This window comes from Carassius carassius, chromosome 26 (genome assembly GCF_963082965.1).
Source record: "Carassius carassius chromosome 26, fCarCar2.1, whole genome shotgun sequence".
Classification (NCBI taxonomy): domain Eukaryota; kingdom Metazoa; phylum Chordata; class Actinopteri; order Cypriniformes; family Cyprinidae; genus Carassius; species Carassius carassius.
The window spans coordinates 6,048,514-6,068,010 of record NC_081780.1 but is presented as its reverse complement, the minus strand read 5'-3'; the positions used below and the strand labels follow the sequence as shown (position 1 = coordinate 6,068,010).

General features: G+C 36.7%; 3 protein-coding genes across 5 annotated transcripts in view; all 3 read right to left on the bottom strand.

The window, feature by feature from the left end:
- Positions 1 to 12,101, bottom strand: part of LOC132105632 (coiled-coil domain-containing protein 136-like) — a 29,664-nt gene extending 17,563 nt beyond the window's left edge. For 2 of the 3 annotated variants that reach the window (XR_009423968.1, XM_059510902.1), the window contains exons 1-2: positions 11,944 to 12,101; positions 11,449 to 11,678 (exon numbers count right to left, since the gene is read on the bottom strand). Coding sequence is in view for 2 of the 3 variants with exons in the window: in XM_059510902.1 (XP_059366885.1) it covers positions 11,449 to 11,503 (55 nt within the window). In the remaining variant the exon portion in view is untranslated. The other variant, XM_059510903.1, reaches the window with a different exon arrangement.
- Positions 12,102 to 15,056: 2,955 nt separating this feature from the next.
- Positions 15,057 to 17,437, bottom strand: LOC132106255 (H/ACA ribonucleoprotein complex non-core subunit NAF1-like). The gene is made up of 7 exons (XM_059511892.1): positions 17,254 to 17,437; positions 16,998 to 17,091; positions 16,509 to 16,591; positions 16,168 to 16,328; positions 15,999 to 16,050; positions 15,737 to 15,827; positions 15,057 to 15,614 (listed from the first exon to the last, which is right to left on the bottom strand). The coding sequence occupies exons 1-7, from the start codon at positions 17,344 to 17,346 to the stop codon at positions 15,295 to 15,297; spliced, it is 894 nt and encodes a 297-aa protein (XP_059367875.1). The 5' UTR covers positions 17,347 to 17,437; the 3' UTR covers positions 15,057 to 15,294.
- Positions 17,438 to 17,559: 122 nt separating this feature from the next.
- Positions 17,560 to 19,130, bottom strand: LOC132106256 (uncharacterized). The gene is made up of 2 exons (XM_059511893.1): positions 18,972 to 19,130; positions 17,560 to 18,156 (listed from the first exon to the last, which is right to left on the bottom strand). Exons 1-2 carry the CDS (start codon positions 19,008 to 19,010, stop codon positions 17,575 to 17,577), a joined length of 621 nt encoding a protein of 206 aa, XP_059367876.1. The 5' UTR covers positions 19,011 to 19,130; the 3' UTR covers positions 17,560 to 17,574.
- Between the last annotated feature and the right edge of the window lie 367 nt (positions 19,131 to 19,497).

Here is a 19,497-nt window from a genome sequence, read left to right as displayed (position 1 = left end):
TTATTGATAATGCTTTGCAGATTAAAGTCTTTCAAACATCTATTAAATACTAATGAACCAGTGGGGAAACACACACACATCCAGGCAGAAGCAGCAGAACAGGCAGGGTCTTGAGCTTTAAAGGATTATAGGCAGCTTTGATAGCACCCAATCAGCTTTATCCAGCATATCTGAGCTATGAATTATTCTGTGGGGACAGAGAATTATTTTTACACACAGACAGACATCTGGATCAATCACTGGATATGCAACGCACATCGCAATCATGTGCCATCCCTCAGGACGAATAAGGCAAAGCAGTTACACAACAGCAGCTTCAGTGGTTTTCTGAAAAATTAGTACTCAGTCTATGAACGTTGATAAAAACAAACGTATAGTTCTGCGTACTTTTATACATAACGTTTTAAAAATTAAAGAAACAGTTCACCCAAAAATGAAAATGTGCTGAAAATGTACTCACCCTCAGGCCATCCAAGATGTAGATGAGATTATTTGTTCATCAGAAGAGATTTGGAGAAATTTAGCATTACATAACCTGCTCACCAAAAGATCCTCTGCAGTGAATGGGTGCCGTCAGAATGAGAGTCCAAACAGCTGATAAAAACATCACCATAATTCACAAGTAATTAAAGAGCTGTGTAAAGCTGTGTATTTACAAGAAACAAAGCCATTATTAAGGCATTTTAACTTTAAAGTGTCACTTCTAATGGCACCCATTCACTACAGAGGATTCATTGGTGACAAAGTGATGTAATGCTACATTTCTCCAAATCTTTTCTGATGAACAAATAATCTCATCTATATCTTGGATGGCTTGAGTGTAAGTAAATTAAAATTTTTGGGGAACTATTCTTTTAAAGGGGTTATATCATAAACAATCTCATCTCGTTAAAGTTAGAAGGGTCTTGAAAACAACAAAAAAGAACTGCTTTTGTGCTAGAAAACTTGACTTCATAAATAATATATTAGAATCATTTTTAATAATATTTAAGACTACATTTTTTAAATATACTATAAAAAAAATTCATTTAAAATATGCATATACTCCTTTAATGGTTACAGTGAGTCTCCAGCTGTACTCTATACTTCATCAAAAAGTACATGCAGCTCACAATCTAACACAGCACAGATTTTTTTTCTCTTGCAATAACATAATGCACCATATGACATAACAGATGCCTCACTTCCTGTTGAACTCAGATTCTTGTGATTTTCTTATGTATGACGATTCCTCATAAAAACAGCCCAAGAATAGGCATCTTTGTTTAACAGACATAGCTCAGGAGAATGTGAGAGTCTGTTCCATAATTTGTGCAATTTTGCCTGATTACAACTCCATGATGGTATCTGCAGCTGCATAAAAAAATAATGAGAAATGTGTTATGTGGAATATAAACCCAACTCTGAAATCAGAACATTCATTTACAAAACGACTGACACAATTAATTTGCAAATGAGCACTTTGGAGGTAATAATCAAATGAAACCATTTCAGACCATGTCCAGAGGCTCTTAATATCACGAGTGGCAGTAAATGTTGATGTGCAAAGAGTCCCATCACAAAAACAGACAAATATAGATCTCGTCTGGTTCTCAGAGTTCCCATGAGCTCAGAAAATTAATGTCATTCTGGTCACAAGCGTGGCTTTGGGATCAGCCAGAAATTTGTTCTTGGTCTGAAAGACCCCTATTATACACTAACTTTACGTACATATGCACTTTCTGTCCATGATCAGCCCGTGTCTGGCTACAATCCAGACTGTGACATCAGTTTCCTGTTTATAGCGCTATTCTCACTCCCAATGCTAGCCAAGGGTAACATTACACTGACCTCAACCTTAACCTTAACACACACATACATCCTTCAACACACCTTTCAGCTTCAAAGTCTCAAGCTATACATCAAATCCAAAAATAATATTTAAACACTTAATTTAATGCAGCCTGTCGCCGCCATATGAACTGCACTGAAAATAAGAGCCTAAACATCATTAATATACTCTGCACGGTGCTGGAAAGAAGAAAGATGATGGACACAGTCACAATGGCTTCCTGGTAAATCAAGAAGCAAACACCTTCAGCACACGTACATTCACAAAACACAAAGATTAACCTAAAAAAATAGACTCTTGCACATACACTTAAGGCATTTTCTACTTAAGTTGCATTCCTCCTCATTATTAAAGCATGACTGCAATGCAGCAAGTCATTTTTGCATGTTTTTTCATGGTAAACTCGTGCCAGAAACAAGCACTACAGCTGCAGTGTTGTGCAGAGGTTAAAGTGCTTCAAAACGGATCTTCAGTAATGGGTCAAAAGTTGCACTTGACAATGTTAAACAGCTGCTCATGAAGTCAAGCGGTCTCCTAGAGCGTTAGCTGCACGGTTCTGACTAAGGGAAGTGATGCGGTCGGTGTTTGGTGTTGTATAAGCCTGCAGTAAACCACAGGGTAAGTATAGACTGCAAAGTCTCTGCGAAGAGGACCCAGACTGAGCTGGCTAAATGGTGACTGTCAGTTAATAAACTGACAACTCTGCTGAAAAACAGATGCATGGGAAAGTGGTCTGAAACTGTCACCTACAGGGACCTTCAAGTGAATGCACACACACACAAAATAAATCCTAATAAAGGGTGCTGTGGTGTTTTTGGGGACAGTTTCCCCAAAAAATTTAATTTCTTTCATGATTTTCTCACATTTATGTTCCAGCGTCCAAACCAGTATGACTTACTTTCTTCTGTGGAACACAAAAGAATACATTTTGCAGAATGTTCATGCTGCTCTATTCCATTCAGTAAATGTAAATGGTAACAGGGTTTTTTCTCCTTATATCCAACTTCATCAGCATACATATGGCCTATTAGGGGTGTAACGGTACGCAAAAATCACGGTTCGGTACGTACCTCGGTTTTAAAGTCACAGTTCGGTTCATTTTCGGTACAGTAAGGGAAATAAATGCAAACATTAAACTGCAGGTTGTTTATTACTATACACTTTTTTAAAATACTTTTTAATAAAATATATTTAAAATAAAAAAAGAATAAGAAATAAAATACTGCTGCAAAGTTCTCCACTAAATAAAATACTCTGTCTCAAACCAATATCATATAATAAAATATAATGAAAAATATAAATAAATAACTATGATTACAGTGCAGCATTACCAATCCCAGCTTGTAGGCCTGCTTCACCAGAACCGTGCCGTGCCTGCTGCTGTAGGTGACAGGGAGACCGCCGACAGACCAGGCTCTTGTCTTCATGACAACAATATCTATACTTCATGTTGAGCATAAATATAAAGCCTACTGATAAAGGACACCGTCAACAGTATTTTCGACAAAATAGACTATGTTTGACAGGTGCAATATTTGAAAATTTATTTTTTAAATTACATTTATATCTGAATTTATGTCAACATATAGACTTTCAAACATCAAAGTGTCATTAATTTATATGTATTTGTGTACAAAATTACATATAAACATATTTTCCTATTCTATTTTGCCTGGAAACGCTTCTAACACGCTTGCCTGTCGCGTAAAAAATAGGCGTCGGTTCTATTTCTATCATGCACGCGTTTTCCGCGCGGCTCGAGCCGCGCCTGAGATGCGCTTCTCACACAGGCAGTCTGCAAGCTCTAACCTGTTAACATGGGAGCCGAATTCAAAACGGACACGCCAGGCAGCTGAGACGCTTGCGTCTCACTTATGTTCTGGTACTTATGTTCCGCGCACAAAATATTTCATTCGGTCATTCGGTACACACATGCACCGTACCGAAAGCCCTGTACCGAAACGGTCCGGTACGAATACACGTACCGTTACACCCCTATGGCCTATACTACATATGGCCTATACTATACAGCAAATTTCAACTGCTAGATTGTTCATATAGTTGAAAAATCTAAACAATATTATTACCCATCACTAATTTGTTAAATATAATGGTAAAGCATGAAGATATTATAATCATGACTATTTTGTAAAGCTGCTTTGACACACACAAAAATAAATACCATCATAAAAGTAGTCGACAAAACCCTTCTAAGCCATAATGGTAGTCAAAGTATCCAATAATAAAATTTGCACTTCTGCATATTCAAAATTGACATAGTTGCAAGACATATGATAACTAACTGCAATTTGGCATCACTGACGTCAAGCCTGGCAGAACGTCCCATTTGGAATCTATGCAAATGCGAAATAAAATCTGATCGTAAGTGCAGAGGGGAAAAATATAGGAAAATCTCATAAAATACTTTTATGGTGCCCTTTTTGTCAATTTGAGAGCTCCACAAGTCCACATGACATTCTGTGAAACACCTCCTTTTCTGATTCAAATTGAAAATGAAGTAATATGGGATTGGAAAGTCATGAAAGTTCCTCAGTAATTAACAAAGTTCCCTATTTCTCTAAAATGTTCTTATAAGAAACAGCACTAATTGGAATAATAAACATAATCTTTCATATAGCCTTGTAGTGACAGGAAAAGGAGTCATTTCAGAGATGCAAAAAGTTTTGATTGAATATCATAAAAGGTTATTCTCCATTACAACAATGTGCCCTGATGAATTATGCACAATTAGGACATTTTTAAGCATGAATACGGGGTAAATTTTGGTCTAATATTGCATTTACACATTGCAGAGAGCAAAGGAGGGTGTTGAGTGACATATTCTACATTGCGATCCATCAAAAAATATGTATTACATAAAGCTTGTATAGCCCTAAAAAACTCATATGTAAACGAACACTAACACAATGTAAATCGGCATCCGCTTGTATGAATAGACCTGTGTTTCAGGAATATTAATGAGGCCTAACAGGTGGGGGAGGATTACGCATTATCAAAACACCCCAATTATTGAAACTGTTAATTAGTTTTCATTAAGTGATGACAAGTTAGACATCGCCACAGCAGCAGAAAGCATTGATACAAGGGAAATGAGTAAGTAATAATAATAATAATTATTTAAGATATAGTGTGAAAAGCTTTATACCAGTCTAAATTCAATTTAATCTGATATGTTCTTGTTTAAAGACCACTTTTCAGTGTTTCCAGCATGCAAAAATGAAGGGTTGTGACAATGTGGGTTGTAACGTTTGATTCATGGAAAAATGATACTGGTCACCCTGTTCTTTTAAATGAATCATTCAAAATGATTCACAAAAGAGTCTTAAACTCACTTGTGATTTAGTGGTTTGAATCAAATTCACTCAGTAAATATGAGAAAGAGTTACTGTCTGTAAATCGTTCAGAAAAGTTACAGAATCCACCTCACTTCACTGAACCACAAGCAGTGATTTTTTTAGTATTACTTAAATATTATTAATTTATATTATTTACTACATATGTATTAATATGTATTATACATTAGTTTTATTTTTATGTTTCTAGTTTCATTTTAATTTAAAGTTTTGCTTTGTTTAATTTAAATTTTTTTCTATTTCTATGTAGCTTTAATTTATTTCTATTTCAGACAATGTGTTTTAAAATACTTATTCGCAACATAGTTTTACTGCAATTAAATATAAACATGAAAAAAAACAGTGCTCTAGTAAGAAACTGTGAACTCAACTAAATAAAACACCTCCGAACAACCATGTTTAACAAACAATTCTGTATTGTATTTGGTTGTTTGTTCCTAAATGTTTCATTTTAATAGCCAGTGGCTTCCTAGTCCTGAAAAAATCACTTAAAAGATTTAGAACAAACCGCAAATATCTCTGTTGGTCCTGTTAGCAAGATATCTGAGCTTTTACAAAGAAGTCACTCTGACTCTGTCTTTCCAAATCGGATTAATTCTCGGAGAGAAACATTTAAACCAATCGCTTTTTCTTAAAGAACAAAACAATAAACCAAAATGTCATAACACCATGTACCATAGCTGGAATAAAAGATTTGTATAGGAGACTGCAGAAATGTGGCATAAAAGGGTGAGAGAGTTGTGTTTAAGTGAGATATCACCGTGTCCCAGAAGCATTAGAGTGCTATAAATGTGTGTGTGTGTGTGTGTGTGTGTGTGTGTGTGTGTGTGTGTGTGTGTGTGTGTGTGTGTGTGTGTGTGTGTGTGTGTGTGTGTGTGTGTGTGTGTGTGTGTCACATTTCTAGTGCAGTGAGGAGAGGCATGAATTATTCACGTCGAATCCATCCTGGCATGGAAGGAGGAAAGGTAGAATGAGAGGAGAGAAAGAGAAAGACAGAGAAAGAGAAAGAAAAGAGAAAGAGAGAGAAGTATAAGGAGAAAGAGAGAAAGGGTGGAGGGGTGGAAGTGGGAAGCAGGAAAAAGGGCGACGGAGAGGAGAAAGCAGCACTGGAAAACAAGTCTGTTGTTTTCTCACTCTAGACGCAAAAGGAGGAGCTTCATGACGTTCAAGTTTGCAGGAGTTCACATGCTCTCGTCTTGTTGTCATGGTTACAACCCCCTGCCCAAGCCCCAATATTTCCTACATAAACAACATCGTCATCCGAGTTATATAATTAAAAAAAAACACCAAACCACTCTTTCAGTGAATAGTAAACGCTATACATTAGAACAATGGTGAACAATTATAATACTTTTACTTGGTGTAATGGTAATTGCAATGCAATAAATGTGCTGTATGGAATTTTTTTTTTGACTGGACTAAAGCATATTTAGGAAACATTATTAGACCTGTTTCTTTAAAAAAAACAATGCTAAAGCCAGTAGTCCTACTTTGAAATTTGTGTTTGGCGTTGGAATGTCTGTTTTTGACTGCCAATTTACCAAATACCTGGGTTGCCAGTTGGTAGTAAATGCAGCATACTGCAGCCATTTCAAGCCAGTAAACAAACTGGATCACAGATCGCAGATTTCACCCAACCAAAAAAGCCTCTGCATCCATCTAAAAATGTCTATGACTAGAGGCATATTAAAGTGGTCATAAATCAACTCATCAACTTACAGAGTAAGACTCGTCACCTTCCATTCTCAATTGCGTGCTTTGTGTCTTTGATCTGCCAACCCGTGTGATCATCGAGTCTGAGGAGGAGGGCCAGGAAAAACAACTCTCTCCAATATTTAGAATTTAGACAGCAGTACCTAATTCAACCCCTAGTTGTCAATATTACACACTGCACTTTTATGCACATGAATGCAAAGTTGACATGGAACAGTCAGAAACCACTTGAAAACAGCATAGTAGCTACACAGCAACATTAAAAACCACTCAGATCACCTTAACAACCACATAGAAATGTCCTGCCAACTTCCCACAACACTCCAGCGTAATGTCAGTTTTTTGTCAAAATCTAGAGGGGTAATAATACCCCCCCCCCCCCCCCCCCCATCTACACAATCTGGGTTACATCTTCAGAAAAGTAATTTCAGATGTGGAGAAACTTTTGATGAAAGATTATGAAGAAGAGCCTTTTATTTCCTTTAAAATAATGATGAATTAGAGAGGTAAAATGGGTCATGTTCGGATTTAATCTTTTGAGAAAAAGCACACACAAAAAAAATTACACACAGCAAAAAAAGTGAGTTAGATCTCTCAAACTCTCAACGCTGGAGCTCTCTGTGGACTCCTTGAGCTCATGCTCATGAGAAAGATTTTTTTTCTGTGTGGGCCCTCACTTACCAGCGTGGTGCGTACACACTATCTCTCTCTGCATGTAACTTCTCTTGCTAACCGAGCATGATCTCAAATGAACTGCCCTTGAGATTCCTGCCGTCAGCTCCTCTGGAACGTTAAAAGAGCCACTCCTCACATCCGAGATGGGGTCAGCGAGCGACAGAAGAGGAAACCCGCAGGAAGAAGGAGAGGAAGATTTGGAGGAAGGAAAACTGCAGTATGCCTTGTTTGTGTCACTCAGAGTTCAGATGTAAACAAGAACGAAGAAATGTTCTGCGTTCAAAATAAGTTTTTGTGGCATGCTGTCATTTAAATAACTTCAGTAAATCCTTCAGATTGTAAAAATAAACTAAAAGTGTATAGTAAAAGCATACTTGAGAAAAAATATTTGACGCAAAGCATTTCTAAAATGCTTTCGAGCTGCAATGTTGTCCAAAATCTTATTTTAAATGATAGATTATATGTAAACAGTAACTTTCTGGTATCTTCCTGAGTTTTATGTGAAAGTAATAGATTAAAGGAATAGTTCAGCAAAAAAATTGTATTTGCTGAAAATGGATTCACTCTTAGGCCATGCAGGATGTGAATGAGTTTGTTTCTTCATCAGAAATTTACCTCATCAACAGATCCTCTGCAGTGAATGGGTGCCGGCAGAACAAGAGTCCAAAAAGCTGATAAATATTTTTTAGAACTTTTTAGAACTGTTTTTGCTTTTAACTGTGCTTAATCTGTGCATATTTCTCTCCTGTACTTGACAAGACGTCTTATTTTACTAGAGAAAGCCAAAAGCAACAGTTTAAAGTTATAAACATCTTAATGATGGAATTGTTTCCAACAAACATTAAGATTTTCGTTTCACAAGCCGTTAACTGATGAACTGGAGTTGTGTGGATTATTGTGATGTTTTTATCAGCTGTTTGGACTCTCATTCTGACGGCACCCATTCAGGATCCATTGGTGAGCAAGTGATGCAATGCTCAATTCCTACACATCTGTTCGAATGAAGAAACAAACTCATTTACATCTTGGATGTGCTGAAGGTCAGAAAATCTTAATAACTTCATGGTCATGACAAGAGCTGAAAATTTAAATAAACTTTGCACAGACAAGGTTAATAAGCATAAACTCAAACATTATATATTTATGACTAGCATGATCCAACTCCACTTGTCTCATTCTGAGATGATGGATAATGTAGGTCTTGTTATACTTTCACAATAGTGTGTCTTGTATTTTAACATTTTCCTGTTGCAATGCATCACTGATTTTTATTGGGAGTGCAGATTTCACTAACTGAGAGACGAGTCGAAAAAGAAATTCTCTATCAGAGCGACAGAAAAAAAAAACAGACTGCATAGAAATTCCTGACATCGATCTCATGACGTTAATATTCAGTGAAGTTTATATTCAATGTGGTTGAACACAGCTCACATGAACAAAGATTCAAACAGGCATGAACTGAGAAAAGGCCTCTATATGTAAATGAGCTCAAAAAGTTTTGGGGTTTGACTGGACCTAAACTTTGTAAATGCTATGGCACCAAGAATGTAGGCGGTGAGAGAAAGAACGTGTGTTTTCATCATCCGGGGGTGGACAGGGAATTCAAGTGGCACTCGAATAATGTGGAACACGTGGGTGTCTGGTGGATGGAGGAGAGGTAGGCAGCACCATCACTGCTGGCTAAATCAGCAGGGCATTTAGAAGGAATTGTCACGGAAGCACTGCAAATAAGGAGTGTGATATGGAAGTGATGTGTTAAAATGATACTCTATTGCTCCCCAAACACCACAAGAGCTTTTAAACCTCCTTCAATCTATCTCTCCATCTCAGGTCCACCTACAGAAGCATATGTCCCAATTTACTGTGGTAATACCATGTAAGATCAAGTGAAACAATCCTTGTGCGTCTTGTGACAGGATGCGAGGTTCTCTGGGAAAGGAGCAATGGAGATAGAAAAGGTGGGACTGAAGCTTTGAAGATCACATATGGCACTGCTTTTGATCAGATGCAAAATTTAAAACAATCCCCCTAGTACTCAGACATCAGCTATTTAAGACATAAAAGCCCTTCCAAGGAGAAATCTGCAGCATTGCAGTGTGCCTATAAGTGTATGCACCCAAACACTGAAAACATGATAGTTTCATAACAACACCCCAGTGAGCATGAAACATATCTGAAAGTCAGTATTTGGTTTCCCATCATCCTTCGCTGCACATCTTCAAAGCGTTCCCATCTATGGTAACAAAGCGACTCCATTTACTTGCAAATATACAGCATGTGAAAACAAAACAGGCTTAATTTACAAGCAGACACACACGAGCAGACCACAGTACACCAAACTTGGTTGGTTGATAAGATTGGTTATGAGAAGCATGAGAATCAATGGTGTCAAAATTCTTATTCTTATCATATTCTTATTATTATTGCAATTCCATTCTTAAGTTGATAAAAATAAGAATAATACACATGGATAGATTAATAATAATAATAATAACAATAATAATAACGGCATTGAGGCATTACAAAAATTATTATTATTTATTGTTGTTGTTGTTGCTAAAATTAGTTTTTTTTTTAAAACAATCCTAATCCATGTTTTTTTTTCAACAAAACAAAAATAAATAAATAAAACACCTAAATAAATTGTCAAAAAAAGATAATTAAAACATGCTAAGAATTTTGTTTCTCTTGGTTTATTTTTTACCCTATTAGCAAATTATTATTTTTATTATTATTGAATAATAGTGAAATAAGCATAAAAAGTAACTACATTTTATTCGTTTTAAAAAAGATGAAATGCCAATGACTTAAAGACACAATATGTAATTATTCACCTCTAGAGGGCGCATATTCAAAATAAACAAAGACCAGGAAGAATAGTTTGATGATGCTGTGACTGAGTGTGGAATCATGGGAGTTGTGGTTTTCATCCCCACAGCTAATTCAATCCTACGGGACACTGGCAGAAATCATGTTCATGGATGAGCTAATGATTTATGAACGTAGTAGAATGAAGCAGTGTGAGGCTGAAAGCAGTCGAAGCAAAAAGAGGTCGCTGAACGAGTGTGACACATGGCTCGAAAGCAGCAGAGCTTTTATTATACCACAGTCGACTGCTTCAGCTCCTTCCAGTCGTGCGTATGTGGGGAAAAAAGCAGTGCCGTTTTATCATACTAGATACGTTTGAAAGTTCTGTTATAATGCTACTCTGTGCGGTCATCATTTGGTGTTTCCATATGTTTATGTCATCACCGGTCTATTAAAACACACAACATATTAAACCGTCTTTGGTGTTTCCATATGTTTTCTTCAAAACAAAATCAGAAAATCATCGAAATCACCAAAAATCGGTCTGTATCACTAGTTAAAATTGCTTATTTCTCTGGATTTAAACATTCTGCAAAACATCTGGGATAATACAAGTACACAAGTCAGAAAAAACGTACATATTGTGCCTTTGAGAAAAATAAGTTTTAACTCAAAACATATTATCTGAAAATAAATCTTAATATCGAACGCAATTTTACTAGCAGTTGCACTAGATGACGTGTAAGCAGAAAACCACCATCACATAATGACATCATTGTCTGAGGTGAGGTTGGTTGTTTACCTACACATATCTTGTCTTCCCCAAGATACACACATAACCTTTCCTTTGACTGACACTGACACTGCTCTCTGTCTCTATTTAACAACAGACAAAGACAGCAAGACCGTCTCATCCTTCCAAAAAACCTTCTGCCTCATGACAGACCAGATAACAATGCAGATGCAGGTAAAGGGAGAGAAAACAAGAATTATTTCCATGCACAAATGAACACCTGTAGATGCATCACACACAACACACACACACACCTGCAGGTTCCAAGACCTCCTCAATGACGGGCGGCAGACGCAATCCGCAGTCCATGGTTGTCGTGGCGACAGACCTCAGGAAGTGGGGGGGTGGGGGGTTAGATGTCCAAACACGCTCGCCAATGAAGCAGGCGCAGTGATAATGGTCAGAAAACAGAAGGGACAATCACACACAGCCCTGCGAGGAATGTCAGGCTCCACACACACTGTGCTGCGACGGTCGATACATCCTGAAACACACACACACACACACAAACACAAATACACACAGATCAGTTCGATATCCTTCTAAACGACTGCGGAAATCACCGTCTAAACTGCTTACAGTTGATTTATTGCTCTTCCTGAACAACTGTGCAGTTCTCACACTCTCTCCTCTGCTCTCTGTTTCTTATCGCCTCCTCTGTACAAAACAAAGCTTGAAACCCTGCACAGCATCAAGGGTATTTCAGCAACATGATCATTCAAACATACAGAAAGCATTGCTCTGCTTACCTTTAATGAGATCTGTGTGCAGCTCAGGACTCTGACAGCTTACGTTCCCCTTACTCGCTGTGCATTATGTGTCGTTTACTGCGCGTCCTCCTCTCGCCTCTCCTCCCTCCTTCCTTCCCCCTCGCTCTCTCTCTCGCTCGCTCACCCGCTTAGGCTCTCTTGCTCCCCCATTTATCTTTAACCTCAGTTTGCTCTTCACTCATCTGTTAACTGTGCAATTGCTTTGTGTGGGCCATTGTCTCACAGATTTAACTCAGCTGGCATTTTGAGAACATCTTGATGCTTTTTGCACTGATATACATTTTGGGTCCATGATAACTGCAAAGTAACAAATTAAAAACCAGAAGTAAGTTTGGTATAAGACATTTGATGTAAGATATTTCTAGTAATATATTTCATTCAATTTGACTCTTTTTATTATTTTAATTATTCATTTTATGTTATTTTTACTAATTATTTAAGTTAATTCTTAATCAGTTTTATTAAAAGTTATCAGATACTATTATTTTAAGCCTTCATTCTATGCAAGTCTGGAAAAAAAAATAAAAATAATTTGTTTTATTAAATATTATCAAGGATTATTATTTTATTATTTTAAGCCTTCATTCTATGCAGCTCTGGAAAATAATAATAATGACAATAATAAACGTTTTTGTTGTATTATATAAACTAGAGAAATTACATTTCTCACTAACTCCACACAAAAATATTATTTATTTATTTGTAGAAAATGACAACTCAGAATAATAAAAAATATGCCATGTTTTAGACCTCAAATAATGTCACATTAAAGCTGTGCCTGGAGTTAGTGCACCAAATATTTATTTCTTAAGTCAAGTTAAAACATTAGTAGTTTTTTTTTATATAAATATGAACTTGTTTTTTTGCCATTATTCAAGGTCTGAAAGCAGCATTGATATTTTGACCATTTCTTTTTTTGCTGAATATAACAAAAATGTTCAATTTACTCAAACACATAGCCTACCTATAAATATTAAATACAGAGGAACTGGTCATTTTGTAGAGGTCTCCGTTTTTAATGCTAGTACTTAGGTTTATTAACAGATAGTAACAAATATACAAATAGACATTAACAAATATAAATAAATAGCAAATAGTAAAATTTGTTGAGTAGTGTTATTGTAATTATTAGCTTAGTAAAAAGTAGCAAGTATGCTATTCTAACAGCTATAAACAAACATAATAATGCTAGAACTGCCAGGAGGGATCGTGTATTTATAAATACACTCGTGAGGAGACAAGAACACTCTTATTTGTGTCTCCCATCTTGGTCAGATTAGCCTTCTCACGCGTGTATCTCGATTTACAATGACCTGTAGGAGATGCAATGTGCAGCAGATGTTGCGCTTACCAATTGCCACAGTTAGGGAAGGAACTTTACTTCATTAAGAAACTACAGCTGCCTGAGAAACATTTTGTCATTCGCAGAAGCTCTGCCTGCAAAACCATTCAGACTGTGTGTCAACGAGCGAGAGAGAAAAAACGCGACGAGCTGCAACTTAATCTCAGCTGAAACGAGGCCCAAAATCTTCCCGTTAAATGAAGAAAGTCGTCGGGAACGGGTCCTGTGTAAAGTGTAAACTGAAAGTTTAACCACATACTTACACGGATACTCCTGCTTAAGGTTACGTGTTGTTTATTTGGGAGTCCGTTAACAAGTTTAGTGTCGGTCCTTTTCTTTCCGTTTCACATAAACACACTAAAATAGCTCAAAGGGAATCAGTTTTAAGCTCAAAGCTAACAAACTGACCAAAACTCCTTTGTAACTGCAGAAACAAACGATTTACCACAGCAAAGGATCGATATGTTAGCCTACAATTTAGACTAGGCCTTCTTGTCCATTTTTCCCTACCAATTTTCTTCCAGTAAGTCATAGCAAAACCCTTTGTTCTGACCAGCTGAGGAAAAAAGTATTACATTAAATCGCTGATTTATTCTAAAGATGATTAGCTCAAATCAAACCGTGCAAATGATTATTATTGTTGTACTTTTTCCTTAAATTATTCATGTAAACAACATCATCATTGTGTGACTATGAGTAATAGAAAATGTATTAAGAGTATTAGTCTAGAAAATGTCACGTGGTTGGCCAGACAAGGCCTACCTTTGAAATTATAAGTCAAAATGGTGAAATTGTCAACTATGTTAATTGTCAACTAGTTACTTACTAGATATGATCATATGAACTAACAATGTGTGTAGTTAATGTTTCTGGTCAACTGCAAAGTATTTTATTTTTTTTTTACATTTTAATTAACTAACTGCTTCTCATTTATTCATACAGTACATTTTATATCCACACAGTTAGTTGATCGTCTTAACATCTCTTCAAATTCTTTAAGGCAGATTTATGAAAAAAAAAAAAAAAGATTAATAATGTAAATACATGCCCAGTTATTAAATAAAGCATGTCACGGTGTAATAACATTTTCTTCCTGTTTCAGAGCTTCAACATGGTTGAGATAGCAATCGCAGTTCACACTTTCCATCCAGGTGCTCCATATTGCACTGAAGTGAATGAAACTGCCAGTTCCCAGATGGATTGCGTTGCCCTGAGCACTGCCAATCTGCTGGAAACACACTGCGACCTTGAGTCACAACGCTCGGGTTCCTGAGCTCAGAATTGCTATTTCTAAACAACAGAAAGATAAGAGCATCCCGGGACATAAATAATATAAGTAGGAAAAGGGATATGGGATCATGGGATAGGGCATGAAACTGATGCTATTTTGAACATAATTTTCAAACAGGCCCAAATAAGACTTAGGCTTAAATAAATAAAGATGTACAACATTAAACCAGCATGCGATTTCTGAGTTTATTTATCTTTATTAAAATCATCTTAGACAGGAGGGCCTTTGAATATTGTATTTTTTGTTTTAACGTTTTAAATTAACCCAAAGGAAGATCATAGGAACTACTCATTTCATTCACCAAATGCCTTTACAAAACTGGCAATTAAATATTGTCAGTAATAACAACATGGTCTAGAAAAAGAGAAATGCACAGTTCTTGGCTGGAAAACATTTGTTGTAATAATGAACATTAAAAACAAAATAAGGCTGTGTAATAATAATAGCTGTGCTATGAAAATCAGGAACAGTTATCTCATTTTTAGTGTATGCTTGTAATAAACAGAATAAAGCGGTCTCAAAAATAGAGAACAGTGAAAGAGACACACTGAAAATGAGAAATTAATCATTTTTAATACAAAATGAAAAATTGCAGTCTAATAATATACAGTTATGCTTGACTCATACTATACACCGGAAAATAAAAATTGTGATTTCCTTTAAGAGCGCAGGTTGTACAGAGGATTCAGTCACCGCTTTACTGATTATATGGTGGAGGTGGAGGTGGGGGCTGGAACATAAAGCCCTGATGTGGCCCTGGGGGCCAAGGGGCCATTCCCATGTGAAAGGGTGGCGGTCTGGGAAAGGGTTGCATCATTGGGCCCTGGAAGGGAAACATGTGTGGATCTGGAGGGGGGAACATGTAGTCAGGTGGGAAGGGGGGCCGAGCGTGATAGTTGCTATGAATAGCGCCACCTCGATTTTGGTGCTGCCCACGAGGAACGCTGCGGTTCTGTCGAGGCTTCCGCCGGCCGGATTTATGAGGGGGCAGACCTTTATGGGCGTCCGATTCATCCTCTGAAAAGTGAAACAGTGGTTAACAGTGCAGTTAGCACATATGAACATTATTTGTGGTGCTCAAACAGGTGCGAATTCAATACACATCGTTAATAAAAAAAAGAGAGATAAATTTGACTCACCAGAGTCAGAATCGTTTTTTTGCCGTCTCTTATGCTCTTTAAGCTTCTGTTTGGCTAGCCTCTCTTTCTCATCATCACTAAAATCAAGTGCCTACATACACACAGAATAAAAACCAATCAGTTGAGAGGTTAAGCCATCACTTATTAACAGATAATACTGATGACACACTATTAGGGCAGGATATCACTCTATTCCATAGAGTTTTAAGCCTTGGTTGACCTGATTTCCTAAATAATGGTTATAAAATAGATTCACATTTACCTCAAGGGGTGGTTCTTGGTCATTTTTCCAGGATGCATCTGAGCCCTTGGTCCTTGTTTGAGAGGAATAATGTATGTAATGATTTTTGGAGAAAATACCACAGCAGACAAAAAATCTATCACATTTCAGTAAAACACACCCAAGTTTTCTCAAATGATGAGGTACTCACTCTTGGAGAAGCTGTGTAAAGATGTAATCTGTGAAATCTTTAATTTTGGGGGCGAAGTAAACTGTATCTCGAATTTTAAGATCTTTCTGGTCGATGTCGTCATGGGAGTTGAACCTCAAAGCATAGTAGGGCTGACAAACTGGACCGAACACTTCAAAGATCTAAGGAGAAACCAACAATATTTTAGTCCCACAAAAAAAACCTTCTGTTTATTGGACAATATGAAAAGACTTAAACAGGAAGTTAAAGCGTACTACTTATCACCACCTTATAAGACAACAGAGCATTTTATGGATGGTTACAAAAATAAAATAGGCCACAGAAGGATAACTGTTACTTACCTTGCCAATAGAGGTTCTGTTTTTGGTGAATAACACACTGTCTTCATTCAGTGGTGGTGTGTTCTTGTACGACTCCACAATCACTAAATAAAATGAATCACTTTTGTATGAAATGTCCTCTAAATTCAGTTAAGACAAAGCTTACATGGTGCCTCTCAGTGAACATGTAAAAATATGAAAAATTGAGTTAATAAAAATAGTTTTTTTAATGCTAAATCAGCTGATAAATATTTATTTATTCATATAAAAAAGGATCACGTGACAATGAAGACTGGAGTAATGATGCTGAGAATTCAACTTTGCATTACAGGAATAAATTACATTTTAAAATATATTTGAGATAATAAGTACTCTTTACAGTATTTTTACTGTATAAAGATGCATTTTAAAGATGCATTTATCAAATAAATGCATCTTTAAAAAAACATAACCTCAAAATCTTGAATGACAGGAAAAGTTCTGCTTTGAAGCTGGCAGATGCCTGTATACCTAACTGCTCCACAACGCTCGATATTGTGCCAATGGGCTCCATCTCTGTATCTTCTGGAAGGCTGATGTGGAGGTTCTCCACTGCAGGAAGGTCCTACACAACAGAAGACCACTTAAAATTCATTCTCTTTTATGTTTGACATTAAGATTGCTATTAGTTTATTCGATTATAAGTGGAAAGCTGAGGAAACTGAGAAATGCTGCCAACAGAAACAGCAGTTTGGTTTATAGATTGCCGTTTGCCTCTCCCTCTCACCTCGATAAGCAGCTCATTCTGGGTTTTCAGTGGTGTAGGCTTTTTCTCATTGCCCATGGCAACACCTTCATCGTCATCTTCCGCATTGTTCATGACTAAATTAAAAGGCTCAGAGGAGGAAGAGGTTGAGGAGGTTGATGAGGAGGATGTGGAGGACGAAGAGTCACTGAATCACATAAAAATAAGAATTAATCAATAATAATCAATAAGATTAGTTTTTTATATACATTATGTATATGATAAAATTATCATAAATGAGCGTTATATGATGCTGCTAGAGCAATGAAGATATCCAAGCACAGATTTTCATGTCCTCTTATTTTACCTGTCTGAACAATTGTCATCTGAACTGTTTCCTCTGTACTGCATGCTCAGCAGACCCAATGATCCAGTCCCAGAGTGTGGAGTAACCACAATTCCACTCCGGATCTCTTCAGGTCCAGTCTGAATGCTGGAGATCTGATCCCCTGCCAGTCCAGACTGATTGCTGGAAGAAAGTTCTCCTGTTGGCTCAAGCTGATCACTTGAGCTTTGATCTCCAGTTTTATCAGATTGAATGCTGGTGCAGTGGTCTGCTGTCAGTCCAGATGAACCACCAGTGCCCTGATCTCCTGTTTGTTCAGTCTGATCCCTGGTAAAAGGTTCTGCTGTTGGTCCAAGTTCGCTACAGGAGCTCTGATCCCTTTTCAGTCCAGACTGATCACTTGTAAATGATTCCAATGGTGGTTCAAGCTGACCTCTGCTGCACTGATCTCCTAGTTGTTCAGACTGACCACTGGTGCATGGCTCATCTGTTGGTCCAAGTTGAGAATCAAAGTTCTGATCACATGTGGTTTCAGTCTGAAACTGTGTATTATTAATATCCAATTCCATTTTCTCTTTTTCAGATTCTTGATCTGGATTCTGTAAAAGAAACAAGATTGTAACAGTTAAAACACAATACAGATGTTATTGTGATCTAAGATAACAACACAAGACGAACTTCATGGAGTTTGATTACATTTGTAGATTGTGGGTTGCACTTGTTAAATCTACATTTCTGACATATAAATCGATTTAAATGCCTGCCGCGTAGGACTATGTCTTTAAATTGTTACTTTTGTTTATGCTTTTAAAAATGGCTTGAGCACTGACTTGACTTAAAGCACTTTATATAAAAATAATTACGCAAATATATCATTATCGTTGTTTTCGTTATAACGCGGTAAACTACATGACATGGTGACGTGATATAAACACGGGGGCGACCCGCTACATGTAAAATAAAACAGCCTTTTTCTGTAAAGAAAACTTATGTCAGTTCTACATCTAACGTAAGTGTAAATCATTTTAATGATATGTCTCATAAGTGCTGTTCGTTGCTTTATTAGATATATCTTTTTTATTTTTTATTTGGATAAATACCGAGGGCCCCAAGTACTTACGTTAATCAGAATGCAATATTAATGTAACCGAGGAGGGTGACAGTAATGCTGTGACTTACAATCCAACATTTGATATTTCATTTTCTCATTGTGAGCTGCATTATCCACCGCCAGTTCATAATTGTGACTGTACTGTTGTGGTTTGAAGCACATGCTCGTTTATAATCCACGTTTAAAGTAATTTCAAATGTACACTTTTCTAACCGTTAGTAGGAATTCAGTACGTAACGTTACCAAGTCTGCCTAAACTACTGAACGATCAAAACATAGGTAAGGTTATAAAACATCCTTTACCTGGCCATCAGTTACGCTCTCTGTGCTTGAATTCTCCATGTTTAGGTTTCCACGTGAGAGCAGCGTGAAGAAAGCGCTTCAAATACGATTTTACGTCATTGGCGTCACAACAACAGGAACCGTAAAGACCATTCCAAAATAAAGGTCCCAAATGTAAATGCCAAAATAATAATTAAATGTTTAAAAATAAAGTAAACGCGTGTTAATCAACTATATTTAAAGATACATGAATGTTTTGTATTCATATGGAGAACGCTTAGAAACACTTACGAAATAAACGCAAAAAAAAATTATATTCTATTCATTGTTAGCTAAGTTAAATGCAATGTCCGCTAACGTTACTCATGTGGCCGCCTAGGTTACAGAAGCACTAGTATAAACCTGCAATGAAATGATTTAGTGTCTGGACTCTCAGTTAAAGATAAAATTGAAAATGAAATGCTTGATTCACGTCATTATTAATTTCATGTTAAACGTGAATATCAGACCTGAATTTGGCTTGCAAACCATCATATAAACCAAGCTA